A 22,395-nucleotide genomic window follows, 5' to 3' on the forward strand; every position below is an offset into this window, starting at 1 on the left:
AATGTGTACTTTTTTATATTTTCTACTTATTTTAACTATAAAAATAATAACAACAATAATAATAATTATTATTATTATTATTAAACAAGAATAGTGTAGTAAAATTATGTAATAATTTTAAATATGGTGGGTGTGTAACTGGGCTTCTACCTCAGCAATTTCAGTGAGCTATTAAACTTAGCAAGGACTAACAAACAAGTCATGTAGTTCTTATGTTATCGTAAATAATGCAAGGCAGATCATATGCAGCCCCACTTTGCTTATGCCTACACTCTAAAAAATGCTGGGTTAAATACAACCCAGTGCTGGGTAAAATAGGGACAAACCCAGCAATTGGGTTATTTTGACCCAGTGGTTGGGTTACTACCCAGAAGGTTGGGTTAAACATTTAACCCAACCGCTGGGTCAAAACAGCCCAATTGCTGGGTTTGTCCCTATTTTACCCAGCACTGGGTTGTATTTAACCCAGCATTTTTTAGAGTGTACCTACATTAAATCAGTCAGCTGAAAATATAAAGTCCTAACAATTAGTTACCATTCTTTTTCTTATTTCTCATTAAAATACAAAGGCTAGCAAGACTATCCCAAGTGAGATGGAGTCGTGGTGGTGGGAGGGGGGAGGAAGAGTGGAAGAACAAGGTGAAAAAGGCCTACCTGCAAGCAGGAGTAATGAACTTTGGTTAGGAGGCACTGTTCCATAGAGCTGGCCAGCAGCATTACATTTTAATGAGCTGAAGAGAGATCATGGGCCGACCCACACAAGACATTTCCTAGGGAAAAAAAAACGGGGGAGAGTGAGGCTGAAAAAATTCATTTCATGCACTATGGCTGCTTAAAAAGGGCAATTTGAACAGGTCTCAACACATGTATGCGGTAAATTTTTAATCTGCATTAATGACATGAAAGAAGAGCCAATAAACCTTCGTTTCCAATGTTGTTCAAGTTGTCATCTCAGAGGAGGCCATTGTAAGGTATCTCTGTTTATGTATAAAATTAATATGTATACTGATGTAGCTGGAATTTATTTCAACTGCTATTCTGAATCATACAAAGTTGGGTTTTCTGTGCTCAAGGAACACGTATAGGATAAAAGTACCTGAACTAATCATTTCAAAATTTGCCTGTATTATTGAATAAAATTGGATTTGCTACAGTAAACATCAGTGAAGGCTGTGCTTTGAAGTGAACTGGGTTACACTACACTAGAACACTCTTCTTTAACTTTGATACGGCTGAAAGCAGGCAAGTGCAAACAAAATGCAAATACAATATTTTAACACTTCCTATGATCATAACAGAACATTTAACACAGGCTGCAGTCGCCTAGTCAAGCTGTAAGCCTTGTGCCATTTCAAACAGGTGTTCTTGTACCCTGTCTAAAAGTATTCCCTCACCAGTGAGCAGACTTCAGAGGCAGGACCCTCATGCACTGAGCGCTTAAGAGGTTGACCTCTGCTCTGTTGACATTAGAAGATGTCCCAGCTTTAAGCACATTTTCTCTGCATGAATTATTAAAGATTACACACTGTCTGGGGTGTTCTCTGTGTCCTGCTCACAGCATGAAGTCACTGGCACACAACCAGTTCTGAGCCCTTCTATCGCCTGAATCCTAAGCGTCCTTTCAATAGCATCGATTCATATTTTAATATTTCTTGGGGAATTCTAAGCACCCTGGCAAGTCATTCATTCACACCTTCCAAATAGCTCATTCGATAGCGAGAACATGGATCCAAGCTATTGAATTTGTGTGGCTAATGCAAATCGTAGGGTTAAATCATTGTTTGGTTGGATGTTAAAAAATTCACACAATACTTACAATACTTAAATAGATTTTGCTATATAGATTTTTTTTTATTTTTTACTAAAAATATAATTTTTTTAATCTTGCCAGTTCACTTCACTCAAATCATCAGCACATACGGAATAAGGATTTCCTTAGTAATGAAATTTACATCCATGTTATAGTTTATACAAATGTGAAAATGTGTAGCCAACGAGTATAAATGTGTTCCTGGAATAAGGTGACAGCTTCTTCTCTCAAAAGCGTGTCCCAGATTAAAGACATCAGATGCTGCAGTGGGCTTTGGTGAAGCAATGAGACACTATTGCTTTCCTGTCACATAAAATTTATAGCCCTCCATTTGCATCTGTTCTTCTCTGCCTCTAATTCCCAACTTTTTTTTTATCCCCAAGTCCCAATCAATAGGGCCTCATCCGCACTGGCACCCCTGAATGTTTGTGCTAGAAAAAAAATGTCGGATCTGGGAAGTCAGTATCTACACTCTACAAGCAATCTTCACTTGCTTCAGTGAGGAGGAGGATAGAGGGAGAGATTGAGATAGATAAAGAAAGAGAGAGGGAGAGAGAGGGAGATTATTAAAGCTGAGGCCAGTTCGAGGCAGTGAAGCTCATCATTGAGGTGAATTGATGTGATTTCATGCTTTGTTTGCAAGATCATTCAGACCAAAGTGCAATGAAGACTTTCCCCCATATCACACCTTCGAGGTAGTGGGACTTTATCATATTTCTAAAGATGGGATCCCATTTGATTGAATCCACTCTCTCCGCGGTAGCGCCCACTCTGCCTCGCACATCTACTCCATGATTGGCCCTAATACCCCAAGATTGGTTATTTGTGACAGAATCAGTGCATCTATATAGCAAGGCCCCAAAACAACACTAGAGTTTTACACAGGCATTGGGTCGCATCAGGCTGTGTGGAAGCTTACCGTAAAGTGATCCAGCCAACCAGCTGCAACTTCGACTCATCGTGTTCTTTTAACTGTCATTTCGTAGGATAATTCGAACCAAAGTTCAGCAGCCTTTCCATCCATCCTCCGATGGCACAGGAACGCCTCTCACCACAGCGGGACACACTATAGGTGAGACAGCATATACTGTATTTTGCATATAAACATAAAAATCGTAATGACATCAATTATGCCTGTGACCTAATGTTAATTCATTCTCTTTTAAGGTGATCTTGAGAGCACTCCATATACGTTAACCTATTCCTGTGCTCTTTCAGTGCCCAGCACAGCCTCCCCACCTGTGTCAAGCGCTTCCAATGACCCCGTGGGGTCCTACTCTATTAATGGCATCCTAGGAATCCCTCGCTCCAATGGCGAAAAGAGAAAACGCGATGATGGTAAGAGACTGGATTTCTCTCCATCGCTTTTATTCCCCTTTCACTCCTATTCTAGGCCTCTCTACAGCCCCCTGTAATTTCCAATTTGTGTGGGGAGATGAAGATGGCATTTTGATAGCACTGGACAAAGCATTTTGTAAAAGAAAAAAGCGCTCTCAAGTGACTTGTTATGTAGTAAAGCAGATTGGACTATTTCATTCAGCCGCTTGATACTATGGTGTTTGCACAGCTGTAGCACATTTTATTTGATGATACAGTAGCTCTGCGCAAACAAGAATATGCCTACATGCTATCATTTGGTCTGAATCATGATCGCATAATGCTTAGGTAGTGTGTCAGGGATACGGCTGTATGCTTTTTGTAAATAATACAGGTCAACGAAATGAAGACAAAGAAATCAGCAATGTAAATACAAGAGATGCATGAGGAAATGTGCTCAGAACCGACTGGAAATGCAGAATGCAATGCAAAAACGGCCTGATGTGCGATTAATAATTGACTTCTAAAGACATATTCTGATGTTTTAATTTCTCACAATTTTCTGGCTGTGTATTTTTTGGTTTTGAAGAACTGAAATAGCGGCAAAATGGGGGCTGCCAACCTGCTCATGCCAACATTCTCTCTCCTTTTCTAAATGAGAGGGCACATACTGCCTGAGGCCTAATGGCTGATCGGCTCTTCATACAATCGCCTTTTGAATGCTAGTGAATAAACATCCATGTGGCACCGGGCCGAACGGGAACACAGAAAGTGCTGTAGTCAAAGGGAGGGAGGTTGAAGTGGTTGGAAATGATCTCTTAAAACATTTATCAAAGCAGGGCACTTGCTTCTTTTATGTTTCCATCTCTTTAGTTCTCTGGAGTGGCAACCACTTGGATGGGAGGAAAATAGGATATTGTAAGTTCCGTTAGCCCACCTTCTCTTTGCTTGCTCAATCACAAGCCACTCGAGTCTGATCAAGTGCTCTGTGAGGGTGTGTGTGTGTGAGTGTGTGTGTGCATGTGTACGTGTAGGGTTGTGTGTCGAGGGGAGGGGGATGAGAGAGCGCACTGACGCTTAATGATATCTTTATGGAGAGAGCTCTGGATCATATATAAACACTGTGAGAAAGCGACTGTGGCAAATCACATTTGCTACAGCGTGGCAAGCTCTTACTGAGACCGTCGTGGGGCTTTTCCTCTGTCACTGTCATAGGCCGTTTGCTCCTAAAAACAGAGAAGGGACATAACATAAGTGAGAGGGGATTAACGGCAGCGGCGGTAGTTATTCCTAGTTTGATTAGAACTGACACAACGTGAAGAGTGGATGAAGGGCTTGAGGGTAATTGCATCATAAAACACTAGGCGGGAAAACACAAGTTTACTTGTGTGCACAATATCAAATTTAATACTGCTTCAGCGAGGATTACCTTTCATTATAACGACTAGAGTAAATATTCCCATCGTTGCCAATGTGTTTCCCTCCTCTGGCATCGCACGACCTTATGCAGGTCTCTCAAGGTGTTGAGTGTAATTGCATCATAAAACACTAGGCGGGAAAACACAAGTTTACTTGTGTGCACAATATCAAATTTAATACTGCTTCAGCGAGGATTACCTTTCATTATAACGACTAGAGTAAATATTCCCATCGTTGCCAATGTGTTTCCCTCCTCTGGCATCGCACGACCTTATGCAGGTCTCTCAAGGTGTACCGAGTCATTTGTAGGGCATATGTCATGCCGTGTCCCTGATGAAGAGCTCATGGCTGGTAATTTGATACAGTGCCAAATGTCTAAAAAGCTTTGTGTTATTTAAACTTAGCCCTTATTTCACACCGAGACATCAGGGAGGCAGAGCGACAGCCAGTGTATGGTTTCAATTTCATAGCAGCCCAGCAGCCTTGGGCTACCTGAGCCTTATTTGGCTGGGCGCAGCCAATCTTCCCTTCATTAGATGATGACATAACAGAAATATGCTAATCCGATTTTAGGAAGCGCTGTGCAGATGCACTTTGAAACATGTAACGTGTGAAATGAGGTTAAAACCAGCCAGTTCTGGGGTGGTGTAATGAGTTAGCGTTTGATTTAAAAGATGTAGGCTTCCGCAGTCTTTATATTTGATGATGCTAGTGCCCTTTAAAAAAAAAAGGGTCCCCCATTACAAGAGTGATATGGAGATAATGTAGTGTGACACGCGTTATGTACACCAGGTCTTTGCAAGAGGAGCTTCAGGGACACAGGTGTCATAAGAGTCATTAATCTGTCATTTTCATGTGTTACTGCAAATTAAAAGTAGCGTGTTGCTCGCCGGCTACGGGTGACGTTCGGCGTGGCATGGACCGTCGGAGGAAGGGAGGGAGAGAGAGAGGCAGAGGTAGGGGTTGGGGGGAGCCTCCCAAGATTAGTTCTTTGGTGGCAATAGCTCCCCGCAAGTTGAACATAGTGACATTTAAGAGAATTTGCAATTCTGCAGAGAAAAGCTATTAATTCACAAATTAGCACCCCTTCCTCTATCATGGATGTGCAAGCTATTGAGGAGACAAAAGAAATATCCTAAAGGGGAAGAGAGAGACACAGCCCTATCTGTGTAAAGATTGGTTTATATGTCTGCAAGCAGTGATACCAATTATGCCAGCACAGAGAATGCGCCTCAACCTTATTGCTGCCTTCACAGGCCCTTCAATCCATTGCCAGATTTATTTGTGTATCTCATTATGGAAAATAGAATGCCTCTCTTGCCAAATGCATTAATGGCAAAAGAGGGAAATTAAGCCTGTTTGGGATTTCTCATTTGTCAAAGTTAATACTTTGTTACAAAATGACACAAATGAATGAACTGAGTTAATTACTAGCGGTACAGGCACAAGTTGCGTATTTCCACGCCGTTTTGTTCTCACCTGTCCTTGCATCAGCTGATTAGCAGGTTGGTGTAACCCGGCTCTCTTCCATCTGTATGAAACCAAACATAACCTACATAGGGAGTAGGCCGATTGCAATAAATTGCTTGCGAAAACACAGACTTGACGCTTGAATCAGCTGTGGGAACGTGCGTTCACATGAAAGAAATGAAAGTGGGTTGATTTATAAGACCTAGCGGCATATTTATTTGACGTTAGCACGATAAAGAGATTACATCCATGCCATTGTGGTACAAGAACGCAAAAGTTTCACTTATAGCTTGTTTGTTCATCTAAAAGTATTGCTTTGAGAGTGAGCGACAACACACTTCAAATCCCCATGCTAAAATAGTTTGGCCCACAGCGAGAATGCTTTAACCTGTGCTTCCATTTCATGGCCTGTGAGATTCTATTGTGCCAATATGGATTCTACTTAAAAAAAAAATAGAAATGAAATACATCCAAACCAAGAAATGGATTGGCCTCAGTCTAAATCGAATAAGAACATCCCACCGATCTCATCATGATGATAGCCTCTGTATGAAAGAGAAAGACCAGATTTGAGAGAGGCTGCAGAGCGTAACCGGCAGAGAAGAAGGTGCCGGGCTCCTTATCAAAGGACACAAAAGGTCTATGCCCCCGCTCGGCTGATACATCTGCATTCAAGCAGACCCGCCGCCCCGGCCTGACCGATAGCTCAAACGTGAAAATCTGCAGCACGAAAACATCTAAGGACAGGGTGGTTCGCTCGAGGAGGAATCATGTCAGGGAAAAGTCAATTATGAACGCTGATGCTGAGAATTAATGGTGCGCCGCATTACGCAGATTTTAAAAGGAAAGAGAGCGAGAGCGAGGGAGATACGCATTCATTAATTTCGTTCCAGAACGTTGCGTCACATGAGGCCGATGTGCTAAATGACGGACCGGGTGTGAGTACAGTATGGGTGAGAGGAGAAACCCATGCTGACAGCGGTAGCCTGAGAAAAGAAAAAAGGAGAGAAAGCGCAGCTCCTACTTGCAGCCTGCACACTGCTCAGCAACGCTAAATTTAATTAATAAAGCCTTTAAACACGCTGTAACATACCAGGAAATTAACAACCCCGGTTGTGCAGCTGCTGCTGCTGCCACCTCGCTCTTTCTCTCCCTCCATCTCTCTCTTGTTCTTTCTCCCATTGTCTCGTCTTCTTCTGATTTAGTTATGTGCTGTGCAGCCTTGTCGCACCGTAGATTTCATAAATAGGGGTGCCAAGCCTCTTTTCCTATTTGCTTCTCCAGCCTATATAATGAGTGCATACCCACACAAATTTCTAGTTTTTTAGCAAGTATAAAAAGTTACTTTTTCGTTAGATAAAAAATTGTTTTTAAAATAGCAACACTCAACTTCAGGCTTAAAGGGACAGTTCATCCAAAAATTTTAATTCTGTTATTTACTCACCCTCATGTTGTTTAAAACCTTTATATTTTTTCTTTAAATCCATACATTGAAAGTCAATAGGGTCCCAAACATTGAAACAATTCTTCAAAACATTTTAACAGAAGAAAGTCACAGCAAACCGATGACAGAGGTTTCATTTTTGGGTGAACTACCCCTATATGAGTGGATGTGTGATATCAGGTCAAGGGTCACAGGGGTCACGAGACCCTCATTTGCTTTTCAAAAAGCTTTCTCATCCAAACCAGCCTTATCTGATGAGATGAAAGCAGGAAGCTCAGCACTGTTCTCTTAAAAGAATGTCACACCTGCCCGGTCAACCTAAACACACACGTCCTAAACCTAATATTTTCCCTCAGAGTTCATATCACAAATTTAGGACATTCCACTTTAAAATATTCAAAAGCACTTACACGTATGGACATTGACTATGTACAGTGCATCTATTAAAATGACAAGTTCACCATGATAAGCCCTTGACTGTCTGTTGTTCTTAGTTTTATTTGAACTGGACTCTCCAGAGGAGGAAGCCCAGGGGAGGCCTGTTTTATGGACTCTGGTTATCTGATCTGACAGAGCTCTAGTCCCATAGCACCAGAGTGCTAATGCAGTGGGATGTCAAAACAAACACACTCAAGTGTTCAAATGAAATCAATATAGCACGAGCACTGATGAAAACAGGAGCCATATACTGTACATAGTCTAGACAGCATCACCGCATTCACACTGACTCTCTGTTAAACGTTCAAAAAACTCCAGTGAGAAATGCTGATCTAACCTTGATCTAACCTAAATCTCCCCTAACTGTAACGTAATGGAGAGCAGCCCAGCCCCCACAGCTCAAACCGCAGCTCCGTCCCCCGTGTCAACTAGCGGCCCTGCGCGCTTTGGGCTTTTGAGTATGGGAAACATACTGCACCGAAGCAAATGACGAACGCCTGCTTATTGATCGCAGTTTGCACTTAGACCAGCTGATAGAAAGTAATTAATGACTCTATTTTCTGTACCAAAGAGAACAATTGAGGTTTATATGGCAACAACATGCAGACTTATAGAAGGCCCCCAAGGGAGCTGTCTATAAAAAAAGCCTCTGATCAAAAGAAATTACTCAGATAATGTGAAAAGAAAAAACACAACAAAACAACCACAACAGGAATAGGAAGAGAAAAAATGTCACCTCAGTGTAGCTTAAATACACACTCACACACACGTAATATCTCCCAGTCTCTTATCAGACCTCTCTGTGGATCTATTTCTCCTGAAAGTCAGTTCATCCTGTGGCCTCAGCCATTGAAAAAAGGTCAAGCTGGTGGGTAGAATGGCAATAAAGCCCCTGAAATGGTACTATCAGTGGAACATGATTGATCAATTGAATTCCATAGCACAGAAAAATGTGGGATTAAGTAGAGTATTATACGCACAATGAGTTGAGGCATGATGTTCATTTCAAGTTCATTTCGCCTCTCTCCTGCCACCAGATCAGGCAATCAATAGGGGCCTTGCATATCATATATCACTACGCTCTCGCCGAGGAGAGAACATAATCTGCTGCAAATTTAGAATGACAGATTTGTAAGGGAGCAAAAAAAGCCCCTCCACCACCAGAAACACGGGAGGCGGGAGGCTGCCGAGGTTGCACGAACGTTTGCCGAATGTTTGCGGAAGGGCTTCCGGAATAGCAAAATGAGGAGCCGGGGAAAGAAGGCTACCTGCTTCGGCAGGGTGATGAGGTCACGGTCTGAGGGGAAACTGTTCATTTGTTTATAGAGAGCGAGATGGAGGGAAATGCATAAGCTGGCAGTCAAGCTGTGTAATTGTATTCAAGCCGGCACTGGCCTCCCATTTTTCCAGGGAAAAGCAATCTGAAAATGAAAGCAGCATTACATTCTAAAGGAAATTGTGCCTTTTAAATAATAGCTCTCCATTTTCCACCAGCCCACTGACGGGAAAGAGAACAAGGTGGCTCATGCTAAAACACATGGCGTTCCCAACAAGTATATGTTTGCTCTGAAGGTAATCCATCAATTACTGCAGGCCTATCAGATGATGACGGTGCTGATGCCGATCTGGGATGGGGGAGGTGTGGGTCTTCTCTCTCCCACTTTGCACCATCCACATCTTTCCCTCACTCTCTTTTTCTCCCAGCCTCATGTGCTCTATCTTTCCACAGCTATTAGGATCAGTTTGAGGCTAGCACTGACTGAATTTGAGCTGATATACTCCAATCTTTCATCCAGCGGTGCTGAGAGGTGCACTACAGCACTAGACGTAGCTGTTGTGTGGGTGCGGGGAGGGCGGGATGGGGTGCCTGTCCTGGGGAGAAACGGGACCATAACGACTGGTACTAGCATGTGGCCTTGTCCCTCTCTCCTCTCATAGATGGTTCAGATGGCTCTGGCCCAAACAGTGATTCTCAGGGTAGTGTGGAGAGTTTACGGAAGCACCTGAGGGCTGATGCCTTCACTCAACAGCAGCTGGAGGCTCTGGATCGGGTGTTTGAGCGGCCGTCATACCCCGACGTCTTCCCTACGTCAGAACACATCAAGCCAGAGCAGGTTAGTAATATTGAGGCAAATGGACGAATACTAACAAACTAACTCATAAACAAAAAATCTGGAGATTGTTTGCGGTACAAACGGAGTGTGAGCGGACAGCAGAGCTCATTCGAACCGACAGATGTTTATTTTTCTTAAGATGAACTAGTGAAATCAAGTCACCATACGATTTAATCCCAGACAAATGTTAACTGATGCATCTTGCCCAAGCATCACTAATATATGCATTAAATAGTGTAAGGTGCATTAAAGCCAGATTAATTTAGTTTTTAATAATTGCACATCAACATGAATCCGCTGATACGAATACAAAAAATAATTGACAAATCTTAAGTCTCATGAAAAATTATGCTGTGAAAAACAATTAAAAAAAAAACTCCACCTTGTATATACAAGCTCTTATTTAAAGCTTTCGGCTTATTACAGGAGATAAGCTTTATTTACTTTCATTATACTATCAAACAACCAGTGACTATTAATTTTTCCCTTGAAACTCCAAGTAGAGGCCCATAAAGCAAAAGCAGTGGCCTAATTGAGTTCATTTTAATTTCTCTCCGATCGCAGAGAATTACACGTGGCCTAATATTTTAATTTCTCTCCGATCGCAGAGAATTACACTGGTGATAAATCAGGGGGACAGCCCTCACCCCTAGTAGAGTGCCTAATTTGCAGCTAATTACAAAACTGATTTCTACTGGAAGATCAATACCAAAACGAATTGGAAATGACTTGCAATCACAAAGAGAAGCTAAGAAGGTATTAAAAAAGGCAAGGAAAGAGGCTAAACAAGAGGGAAAAAACAGCCCTGGAACAGTCCAGAAAAATCACTTTTAATTTAATGTAATATTAATCAGACTACATTCCCATTTATTGGTCCGTTTTTGTGCCCCCTTTTTAACTGAAGAAAGAGTGGACCTATTAGCCATGTCTGGTGTGTGAGGCCGGGCATTAAAAAGCCATTTTGGAAATGCTAAACTCAATGGGCTCACCCCTCCCACACTTCTGCCAGCCATTTGGTCATCCTTTTCAGATGGCTCTTCAGTTACCCCACGCCCAACTTGCCCCTATCTGCATGATAAAATAGCTGTTGTGCATCTGAGGCCAGACCAAATAGAGAGGAACATCCGCTACTGGCCAACTGAACATTTGTAGCAGACAATTAGAGTTTATCTGGAATAGAGACAGACAAGTCTGGGGTCACAGCATTTCCCATTGGGACACCAGCCCTATTGTGGTGCGCAGATGCACGAACGCACACATGCACGCAGACGTATACGAACATATGTACGCTCACAGTTTAATACGCGAGGAACAATGGTAGCCGGAAATCTATTATCATTTGCTGCATTCGTTACAAAGAAATCTATTTAAAGAAAACCATAGTACCACAAATGACCTCAAATGCAAGTTAATCCAACAAATGTAAACGTCAATGTTTTAGCATTTAAAAATTATAACAGAAAGCTGTTTCGGGATTATATTCGTGTCATCATTTTCTCATCCTAAAGAAAACAATTACAAATGGTCTCGAAACTAGGCCATGTTGGTAATCGAACAAAGCGCACCCGTCTCCTCCCTTGGCTGGTCAGGGGAATGACTGCAGTCAAGCACAAAGAGACAGCTGACACCCCTTCCTTTCAGTCTGTTCCAAATCCTACTCTCTGTCCTGCTCACATGCTTAATGTATGCACACACGGTTCACATTAACTCCACCAAAACCCACATGCACTGACTGGGGAAAATAAAAATAATGTGCAAGTTTAGTACAACTGGATTTCAGGTGTCCATTTACAAAGCCAAGTGACTGAGCCGCCGCTATATTAAATCCACTTTCCTTAAATCATAAGAAATATCATAAAAAGAAGAGAGAAATAAAATAATACAGGACTGGCAGCTCAGAGGAAGAAAGCTTTCTAATTGGACACCTTAAAAGTGATGCTTGGATCCCAAGATATATCTACTTAAAGTGTCCCCTCCCCTCATTGGCAGGCTAATGAATACTCGCTACCAGCACTGAACCCTGGACTGGACGAAGTCAAGCCCAGTCTGTCAACCAGCGTCAGCTCAGATTTGGGCTCCAGCGTGTCACAGAGCTACCCGGTAGTGACAGGTAAGAGCGCTGGATCCACCGTCCCGGCTGACCATTAGAATACTGGCATATTACGTTCATATTCTAGACTATGTGACTGTTTTATGTGGTAAAGTTAGCTTTTTAAGTTGAGCGGACAGGTGAGAGTGGAATGTGACATGTTGATCTAAAGTGGATGGATTAGTGCTGCCTGCTCTGAGGGGCCGTGTAAGAAAGGAGCGATCGAAGCAGACAGGCGCTGTTACTTGCATGCAAGAAGTGATTATGGAGATTTGTTGGCCAGTGTCACTGTTCAAAAACCAATGAATTGTTTTACTACTTCACCGTTGTGTACTGAAATGTTTTCTTCAGCTCATAGTTCTCAGAAAGAAATATGGCGGCCTAGCACGGTTTGGCCTTTTAATGCCGAGGCATTTTTTTTCCTCGTGGTATGTGGTGGTTAATGTCAGCCTTGCTAATTGAAATATTGTTTCATTGTTGCTGCTGTTATTACCTCAGAGAAGGTTAAGTTTACTGATAGCCAACTGTCGTGCTGAGATTAATACGCTGAGCTTTTAATAAAATTCACATAATTATGCAGGAGCCATCAAAGCCAATGAGTTCTGTGTGGGCGGAGGACAGGATGATTGAAAATTGCTGTGCCCCCTTCTCAAATGATAGCTGGATAATGTTATGTGAGAAGAAAGGGCTTTTTCCCCCCCTCGGTAATATGTGGGAGGTAGAGTTCCCTCCAGAAAGTTGGGCCTCTGGAGAAGAAAGGTGTGTTTTTGTCCTTTGTATGAAAGCAGTCTCGGTCTAGGGAGCACCCTCATGGCAGGTGGCCTTTCTTGCACCTGGGACGGGACACACCGGGGGTCTTAGTGCAGACCACCACTTGCTTCTGGTACAGCGTAGGAAATGGCCCTGGTGGAGAGATTTTCAAATGGTTGCTTAAGTTTTTATTGTTTGTTAATGATTTCACAACGGTGTCGGTTTATGCATGCATGATGAGAATGCTTACCCCTGGCAACCTAACTTCAGCATTTTCTGAAAAAAAAAAATAAAATACAGTTGTAATTATGTTCTAACGCTTTTTCAGAATGTCTAGGCTCAAATGACATATCTTGAGAGTCTTATATATGAACTGTTCCATGTCGTATTCTAAATGACTTTTGGCAGTAATAACTTCATTTATTACAAAAAAAAGCAAGAAAAGCAGTTCAAAGATGCAAAAACGTAATGTTATGGTGTACTCGCATGTGATAAACTGGAAATAAGAATAAGGACAGAGTTAAAGGAGGTGCTAAATTACCCTACGCATTTACACTGAGAGACAATTCTGAATAAATTACTCCCTCTCATTGGATAGAGCTGGAGATTATGTTCATTCCCAGCAATGTTTTCCTGGGCCAATTAAAATTCACGCTGCCATTGATCTTGTTGATTTTATGTCGTGCGATTTGCATAATCTATTAAAGATGAATGATTAATGAACTCTTCATTACAAAACAGAAATTGGAATTTTAAGGGCACTACGAGGCATAGGAGACATGTTTTTTGTGTTAACTGTTTACCCAATTCGTTTTAGGGGTTACTGCTCCTAAAGTCCTAAAGAAAAATGCATTTGAAAATGGCTTGCTATTGGACTGAAATTTATGATGCCTGATGAAATCTAATTCATTAAAAAAAAAACTTGTAGTAAAGTCTATTACTTTAAACAATGGAATAGATGCATACTTTTTTAGATAAATTAATAATATAAATTCCTAGAAAGAACAGACAAGTTGTTGTGGGTTTATTTCTGTGCTTCTGTGGTTTTAAAGGGCTTCAGACTTATCAGAGGCAATACTTGCCCTTATGAGTCATGCACATTCCACACTTTCATGTATTAACTGTAGTAGAGGGAAAAAAACAATGGCATGATTTATTCAAACTGCAGTAAAAAGTTTGGATGCTGTCCAGATATGGCTAGCTTTTTAAGAAGGCCATTTGCACATACCTTCACAATGAATGACTAGTGCGGATTCTTAAGCGCCGTCCCTGCCGAGCCGTATAATGGAAGTCTTCCTGGTGCCAGTAGGATGGTACCGTGTAAATGGGCACCCCTCCGATCCACTGAAAACCTGAGCAGGTGCTGAAGGGATCCCCCTTGTTCCAAATCTCTTCGGAGAGATGGGAGGAGAGGAGAAGGGGGGAGAGGGAGGAAAAAATGAGCACCCGGGCCTGAAAGCAACAGAGCTGAAAAAAAAAACAAGCAAGAAAAGTAAGAAAGAAAAGCAGCATACGCAGGCAGAGCGAAAGAAAAGACTGCTTTGTGTCGGCTTATGCTGCTGATGAACTCCGGCTGAAATATATCCGCCAGAGAGACATTTTTTAAGTGTGGCCCGCTATTCTCCAGTGAGCAGCAAACAACACGCTGCCGGCTAGACTGAGGTACCTGATGTGTGGCCTGGTGACAAACTGCCTCTGTCTTGAGTCACCAGAAGCCCCGGCAGGCCCTAGAGCCCAAATTAATGTTTATTTCAGACTCACAATAGCACACTAACCTTTGAGCACACATTTGATAATGAATGACTTTAGGAACTTATATTGGGGATTCAAGCAATTTGGCCGTCCAAACATTACATTGCTGTAATTGATCGGGGTGAAGCAGGCTATTCCGTGTTTCCCTGTGACAAAATGTTGAAAATTGAGGTCAAAGATTGCAGTACTGTTACAAAACATTGTGGTGTCTGTGATTATAAGTTTTTTTTTGTTTTTTTTTTAAATCTCATCTCTATGGCAAGTGACTTTGCTGGAGCTGTTGGGTTTTAAAAAAAGGAATTCATTCCTCTCTCTCTCTCGTCACCCATGTGAAACATGTGTGCATTCATGAGAGCGAGAGACAGACATGGAGAACTCTATAGCTCTTGTTCGTGTCGAGATGTGATGCGCCTCCACATAGACCAGTGTTTATCTTCCATCTCAGTAATCAGGAGGTTGACAGCCTTCCTTTTTGCAGGTCTTGCTTGTTTCCAGGACAATAAGCAACACCACCTCTGATTAGTTTCAGAGTTCAGTGATCTTGAACACTGGGCTTCGGTCAGTGTAGCGAACGTCCTTGTCTGCTTTACAGCGGCAAAGCAGAGGCCGTGAAAACGCGAGGCCTAATTCCTCCGACAGCTTCTCTTCCTTTTCTCCTTTATTGGCCTCTAAGGTTTTTTATTTTTGAAGTTAGGCTTTATGGCCGTCATCTTCTTCTCTGAAATATAGTCATCTAAATGCCTCGTTTCTGTATGTCTCTCGATTAAAAACCGTCATGTTTATCCTGCTCCTGCTGTATGAAGATTCGGCTGTTAGTCCCAGACTCGCTCAGGAAAGGAAATTCTGCCATTGATTTGTGTGGGAAAGAGGCCAGTTAAGTTGCCTGATTTCCTGGCGTTAGGTCAGAACGGGTTGTCAGGTTGCGTCTGACAACAAGGAGGCCTTATCTTAATGAGCAACTCTCTGCACATAGCTTGGTTGTAAAACAACAATAGTTGGGAAATGGCTAATGAGGCTATCATGAAGCTGTGAGAGCCCTCCCCACAGACCGTGTTAACAGCAGAGGATGTTAAAGAGGATGAGTGTAGAGAGAGATGAAGACAGAGCTCACATTGATTGCTCGAGCTGCAGTCGCAAACCCGCTAAGATGAAAAATGCCAAACCTCATCAGCCAAATTATATTACGGCTGGCAATGCGAAGGGGCTGTGTTGCGATTTGCAGGCTTTTTGTTTGGAGATGTGACTTAGGAAAACCTTAGGGAAATTCGAGCATGATTGATCTGCGAGCCAAGCTGCTATTTGCTGATGCTATTCTAGAGATATAGTTTCATAGTGATTTACCTGTTTATATTTGCTCATTTTTAGCTCATTCAGTGGATAAATAATTTCAATCAGGTTTGTATAAAAATGTTGCTTTATTTAGATTTAGATATAAATCTAAAGTTGATAGACGACTCTGAAAGTCTTTGTTATGGAGCAAATTATATGTTTCTTTTCATTCACAGAAAAACTAGATAGAAAAAACAATGGAACCAAAGATTTCTCTGATCCGTTTACAAGAAAAAAAAAATCAGTTCTAATCTATTCTGTTTGTAAGTATGAACAAGCAGGGCCCAAAACAAACACTTGCCAAGTGGGTAAAATACGAGTAAAATATAGCTGGCCTGTAACTTTCCAAAAACTCAGAAGTATGGAGAACCACTGCGATATTACGAATCAGTTTCTTTTTTCAATGTGAGTGAATCAAATCTACAGTGACTATTGCATCTATAACAATGTTCACACCAACACAAAATTTTCCACAATAAATTATTTCTATTTAAATTATGTCGAAACTTCTAAATTTGTTCCTGGCACCAAGCCACCAAAATAAATAAAATCACATGTTTTTGTGCGAGGCGATGTTTTGCTGAGAGATGCTGTGACTACTAATGCCTTTACTGCCAGCTGTACATTTACTGAAAAACAGAAATTAATAATTATTTTGTCATAGAAAGAAAAATAAATATAAATATCTGTACATTAATATTGCAAAATGTTTTATAATTTAAAAAAAATGGCAGCACATATGTGTGGCAAAAGTTTTAAAGCATCCTTGATGTAATTATTTGTGGATCCGTGTTCGCACGTAAAACCCTCACATAGCACAAGTGCACAGCCACATTTCCTGGCTTTCCATGACCAAATCCCCTCGTGCGTGTAGAAATGTTGTTTTCTGAGTGTGTGCCTCTGGAGGCTCTGTTAAAACTCCTGAACACACCCGAGGAACTGAGTCAGAACACCACGGCAGTCGTAACTTCACATAAATCCTTCTTTTCCTCCTAAACGCAATGTAGCATCACAACAACACCAAACACTGTCAGCCAAACTTCATTTTCCTTTTTTTTTTTACTGCTTCCATTCAGTACTTCCATCTGTCATGATTCATCTTTGTTTTTGTTTTTTTGCTGAGTGCGAGCGATTGTGCATTGTCTGATTGTGTGTGTGTGGCTTTTTTGTTGTTTTTCTCCACCTGGCAGAGTCACATTCATCCTCCGTGTGTGTTAAGCAGGAGCCGCATGAGGCTTCCCTGGCTCCTTTCACCCCTTCCTCACTGGCAGTCTCGGGCCTAGCGGAACTGTTGCCCCTCCAGCCCAGCGTGTCAGTAGATGCCTCCACCCCCTGCTACGGTGCCTATGCCCATCATGCCCCCAGCTACAGCCAGTATGCAAGCCAGCCTATTATAGCAGGTACAGATAAATAAATAAAAATAAAATAATAAAAATACAAAGAAAGATTAGAAAACGTACCCTGTGCTGGTAAAGGGGGAAACAACCAAAGGCGTCATGCTTTTTTTTTTTGATGGGGCAGCAATGGCAGTCCAAGGTCATTTGCCCTACACAAAATAATACATTACAAAAAGAAGGTAAAATTACTCTTTAACTAATTTTCATTTAAGTGTGCACTACTGTTTTTTTTGAAAGAAATTAATACTTTTAATTGCATATATGCATTAAATTGATTAAAAGTGACAGTAAAGTCTTTTATATTATTTTACAGTAGAAAAAGATATATCAAATAAATGCTGTTCTATTTAACTTTTTAATCACCAAAGAATCTTAAAAAAAGGGTTTAGTACTACTGTTTTCAACATTGATAATAATAAGAAATATTTCTTGAGCAGAAAATCAGCATATTAGAATGATTTCTGAAGGATCATGTGACACTGAAGACTGGAGCAATGGCTGCTGAAAATTAAGCTTTACTATCAATGGAATAAATTACATTTAACATTAACAATTTACAAAATACATTAAAATAGAAAAAAAAATTTTTAAATTGCAATAATATTTTACTGTAAAAAAAAATTACTGACCCAAAACTTTTGAAAGGTATGGTGTATATAAAAAATGGTGTATATATATATATATACTGTAAAATTGCAACATTTTTAAAAGATACAAATATTTTTTAAAATGTCATTTAAAATCTAATTTACTCAAAAATCCATTGAGGCACATTCCATGGCGCTGCTGGAGACGGCTACTGTCCTGTACGGTCCTGAAAAGTACTGATAATTCTTCTATAGTCTCTAGTACTTTGATTTGATTTTATGATTAAAAGCCTCTGTATTAGTATTTCTAACATGCTTGTTAATGTGTGAGTGGAATTGTGTGTCTGTCATACTCTATAACTGCAAATTTTGCTCATATTTTTAGTTAATGACCAAAAACAAGACAACAACTCGGTTGTAATTTGCCCCTTGTGCACATTAATTAAACCAAAAGCACAACATCACACTAAAACACAGATTTTCACATTGCTTACTGACTTAGTGTGCCACTCTTACTGGCAGCACTCTTATTAGTAACTAGAATGAGGTACAATGATGCGGGACCTCGCGAGGGCCCATTCGGGATTGACGAAGGCCTACGTGCTGTAAAGTTTGCGCCAGCACATCCAGCAGGATTGCTAGCCATCACCTAGAACTGAATATGGAGGCAGTGTGCGCTCTGCACTCTCGTGATGTTCTGGGCTTTTTTAGCAGCAGCGATGCCACCAGCAGGCCGAGGGCCTGTCTCTCTGTCAAGCAGTTTAAAATATTTCAGTCAAAACAGGCCAGCAGCGCCACTCTGTGTAATAGAGGAAGTTAAAAGGCCTAGTGGCCTAGAAGAGAAAAAAAGCGGAGAGTTGTTTTTAGCTTCTGCAGGCTCATCAGTTTTTCAAGTTGTGAATTTATGGAGAGGTGATCATTACCTACTGTATGTTCGGCTTGTGGGTTTTCTAGTTATTTGTCTACAAATAAAAAGCTACAGCTGACTTCAGTTTCCTCAGATTTTCAGAGAAAACGGTTACAGGGTTGTGTTTTTAAGGAAACCAATATGTTTGAGTATTTTTATTATTGATGTGCATGGTGTAACACTAAGTAGTTTAATGCATGGGGTGCTTTTCCACTTTATTCTATGCATCATAATTTTTAATGTATCAAAATATGTGGAGTTTACTGTATCTTTAAAAGAAACTACACAAATACTATATATAATCGTAATTTCTGGATGATTTTCCTCTTCAGTTTTATTATTATTCATTTTATTATAAAGATTTTAGGATAACCGTACATCCAGCACCAGTTGACATTTTTTTTAATTGTAATTATTTTATTTTTGGAGCTGCCCTCACAAACTTTGACTTTCTTTCCAGGTCGAGACATGGCGAGCACAACCCTACCAGGATACCCACCTCACGTTCCCCCCACTGGGCAGGGCAGCTACCCCACCTCTACACTTGCTGGAATGGTCCCTGGTAAGTGTAATTACTATTTTTACGAGGACGTTAATTTTAAGAGAGCTCGTAATATTTTCAGCGAATAGTCCTCGGCAATTGATCATCTTCAGGAAACCCGAGGTCATGCAAAGCCAACTTGAATTTGCACTGCTGCACCTGGAAAATAAAACAGCAATTTGATAACAATTTTGCATTAATATTCAATTAGCATTGGCCCAGAGCTTCCTTTCCTGTTTGAATACATTAGTGTAGAATGCCAGGTAACATTTTAAGAATGAGAGTTGTGAAAGAGAAGTGACACAAGCATATTGCCCATGACATTTCTGGTGATGCTAATGTTTATTAAACAGGATAATATTAATGAGGAGCATAATATTAATGAGAAAAAGATTAATTAGGAGCCGTAATTGCAGGATGGCTGCAAAGACAACAGCGGGCAGTGTAAATCTCGATCTCAACTCGTCAATAACCTGAGAAGGAGCCTCAGCTTATCGGCTGCCGAGGAGAAAATTAAGTGTGGGATATAGGACAGTTCCTCTCAGTTCCACTCGGGTTCCAGCGCTCATTACGCCCCTCCCTCGCTCTCCTGGACCGCTCGACGCTCTCACAGGCCATCGATAAACATAGCTTTCTCCACCCTGCCTCCAGTGCTGCAGAGCGTATCTCTTTTCCCCTCTACTTAACCTGCAGTTCAGGTTCACAGCAAACAGTTAAGGGTCACAAAACAGCGGGCGGGAAGGCCTGTAAATATTTAAATCACTATCTCTCAGAGGGACCCGACTTGAGTTTCACTGCCAGGACAGGATGCAATCTGGCAGCGAAACCGGTGCCCTCTCCCCAAACAGCACAAACACACACATACGTATGCAAACGGACGCTCTGAGAGGAGCCGCAGAAAAGTCGTAAAAGTGTAAATGCAGTTAGCATCAGGATAACATCAGCGCTCGCAAAGTCCGAGCACAAACATTCAGTGTGCGAAAACTGGAAAACAAATATTTTACATCAAACACAGAGAGGGATTCTTCTCTCGGTCACCGTTGAGTGCCTCAGATAGATTCGAGTCTGTCTTGGGCTTCCACGGCCCACAAACATGAATAGTTCGCAGGGGCAAATTTAATTCAGTGACAGGATTCATTTGCTGGGCAAACATATCTTTACAGGTACATCAAATATGTTTTCATCAAAGATTCATTTTCATTGGTCACACAGGCTGAGAAATCCTCTTAAATCCTAGAGCCATGGGTTTTGTGTGCACTTCCATTCATCTGGCCCTCGAACGACTAAGATTTAGTGACAGACCCCAAACACTGTTAAAGCAAAAGCCATTCCTCACCAGCTTCATATAAAACCCAGCCTTTATTGTCTCATAAAAGAAAGAAACGTGGGGGACCAACAGCATTGCTCACTGACATGGACAGGGCCGCTTCCTGAAAGTCGAATTCGGACGAATAAAAAGGGCAGTGTGTGCGAGAACGAATACATTGGGGAGGTTTTTTGAAGCCGGGCTTTGGTGCGGCCGAAGAATAGAGAATCTTAAGAGCGCAACAGCAGAATCAAAGAAAGGAAACTTCAAAACCCAGCTCAGGATTAATGTAACAAATTCAGCCAAAATGGCCGAGCACCAGGGCGTAGGAAAGAGGACAGGGCGAGCCATCTGCTAGCTAGCGCTGTGAAACAATGCCAGTTCCTTTAGTTCTGATGTGCTGAACTAATGCGATGCAATATTTCGAGCACAGCATTACTTTAATTCAGTAATTCAGTTAAGCTCAATCGACAGCATATGTCATTACCTGACCTTAAAAATTCATTTCTACTTGTCCCTTCTTTGAATTTGAATTACACTGTAAAAAAATATTTTTTGTTGTAAAAAAACTACCATTATTGGAGTAGATTTTACAAGGAAAAAAACTATTTCAGTCTTTCTACTTCAAAATTATACATTTAATTCAGGTTTTTTGTAATTATTTGTGAAATTTACTAGCATTTTTTTTTTAATGGTTTAAAAGTAAATCCTTCACATTTTTTTCAGTGTACAGTAAGGTTCTTTAAAGAGGCAAATCTGTAAACATTAAAATACTCTCCTGTTTCAATTGTATAGAAACAAAATGGAAACAATAAGCATGTTAACATAATTTTAGTGTAAAAAAAAATGTTTACTTGCCTTTTTTGTGTAAAGGTATAACTGATTTTGCAACTTCATTGTCATCACAACAATACAATGCCATAAATGCCAAAAAAAAGAAAAATATTTGTACAGCTTTACAGCTCAAATAATGCACAGGTTAACAGATTAAATAACTGGAGTGCTTTTATGAAATTTCAAATCTCTTTAAAAACCTTCGAAACTAGCTTCAAAAAATATAAGTTCTTCATCATAAGCTGATTTTTTTTTTTTTTTTTTTTTTTTTTTTTTGGGGTGATCCCAGGGACGCGGGAAGTAGGGGTGCTGGGGGGGCTGCAGCACCCCCTTTTTTTTACATGGTTGCAAATGCAACGCCAAGTTTGTTCATTTCAATTTATTCAAAATTACTTTTTGTGTTGATGAACATTATTCCAAAACTGCTGACAGTCAAGCTTTATTTCATCCTGAATGCATGAATATGCCTTTAAGGTACACAATTTGCTTTACTGCTAACCTGTCACTTGTGTTTGATTTCAGGAAGCGACTTTTCAGGAAATCCCTACTCTCACCCGCAGTACACAACTTACAATGAAGCTTGGCGGTTCAGCAACCCCGCGTTATTAAGTGAGTATTAACCCTTTTTGCTTATCCCTTATGGGATTAGTCGCTTTAAAGTGGGATTAATACAATCACATTTTACAATGACATTATTTGCATACAGCTTTACTAAACTAGCTACAGTTTTATTTCTCTTTTTGATTAGCGAGGTCATAACACGCCGCATCTCTAAATTAAGACACGCATAAGCCCTTCGCAAGTGTTTTTGTGCGTGCCAAGGCTTCCGAACATAATAGAATAATCTGATTGTATTTTACATTAGCAAAATGATTAGGAGTGGGCGTAAGT

General features: G+C 40.9%; 1 protein-coding gene across 12 annotated transcripts in view; it reads left to right on the forward strand.

The window, feature by feature from the left end:
* LOC107668824 (paired box protein Pax-2a) overlaps positions 1-22,395 on the forward strand; it is a 31,353-nt gene that overhangs the window by 8,302 nt on the left and 656 nt on the right. For 5 of the 12 annotated variants that reach the window (XM_016460822.1, XM_016460823.1, XM_016460825.1 and 2 more), the window contains 7 exons: positions 2,797-2,882; positions 3,029-3,148; positions 4,001-4,045; positions 9,837-10,012; positions 12,002-12,122; positions 19,284-19,385; positions 22,027-22,113. In XM_016460822.1, coding sequence (XP_016316308.1) covers positions 2,797-2,882; positions 3,029-3,148; positions 4,001-4,045; positions 9,837-10,012; positions 12,002-12,122; positions 19,284-19,385; positions 22,027-22,113 — 737 coding nt within the window. Of the gene's footprint in view, positions 1-2,796; positions 2,883-2,977; positions 3,149-4,000; positions 4,046-9,836; positions 10,013-12,001; positions 12,123-19,283; positions 19,386-22,026; positions 22,114-22,395 lie in introns of all 12 variants that reach the window. The other 7 variants (XM_016460826.1, XM_016460828.1, XM_016460830.1 and 4 more) reach the window with 2 other exon arrangements.

The sequence above is a fragment of the Sinocyclocheilus anshuiensis genome, unplaced genomic scaffold (assembly GCF_001515605.1).
Source record: "Sinocyclocheilus anshuiensis isolate Anshui unplaced genomic scaffold, SAMN03320099.WGS_v1.1 scaffold72, whole genome shotgun sequence".
NCBI lineage: Eukaryota > Metazoa > Chordata > Actinopteri > Cypriniformes > Cyprinidae > Sinocyclocheilus > Sinocyclocheilus anshuiensis.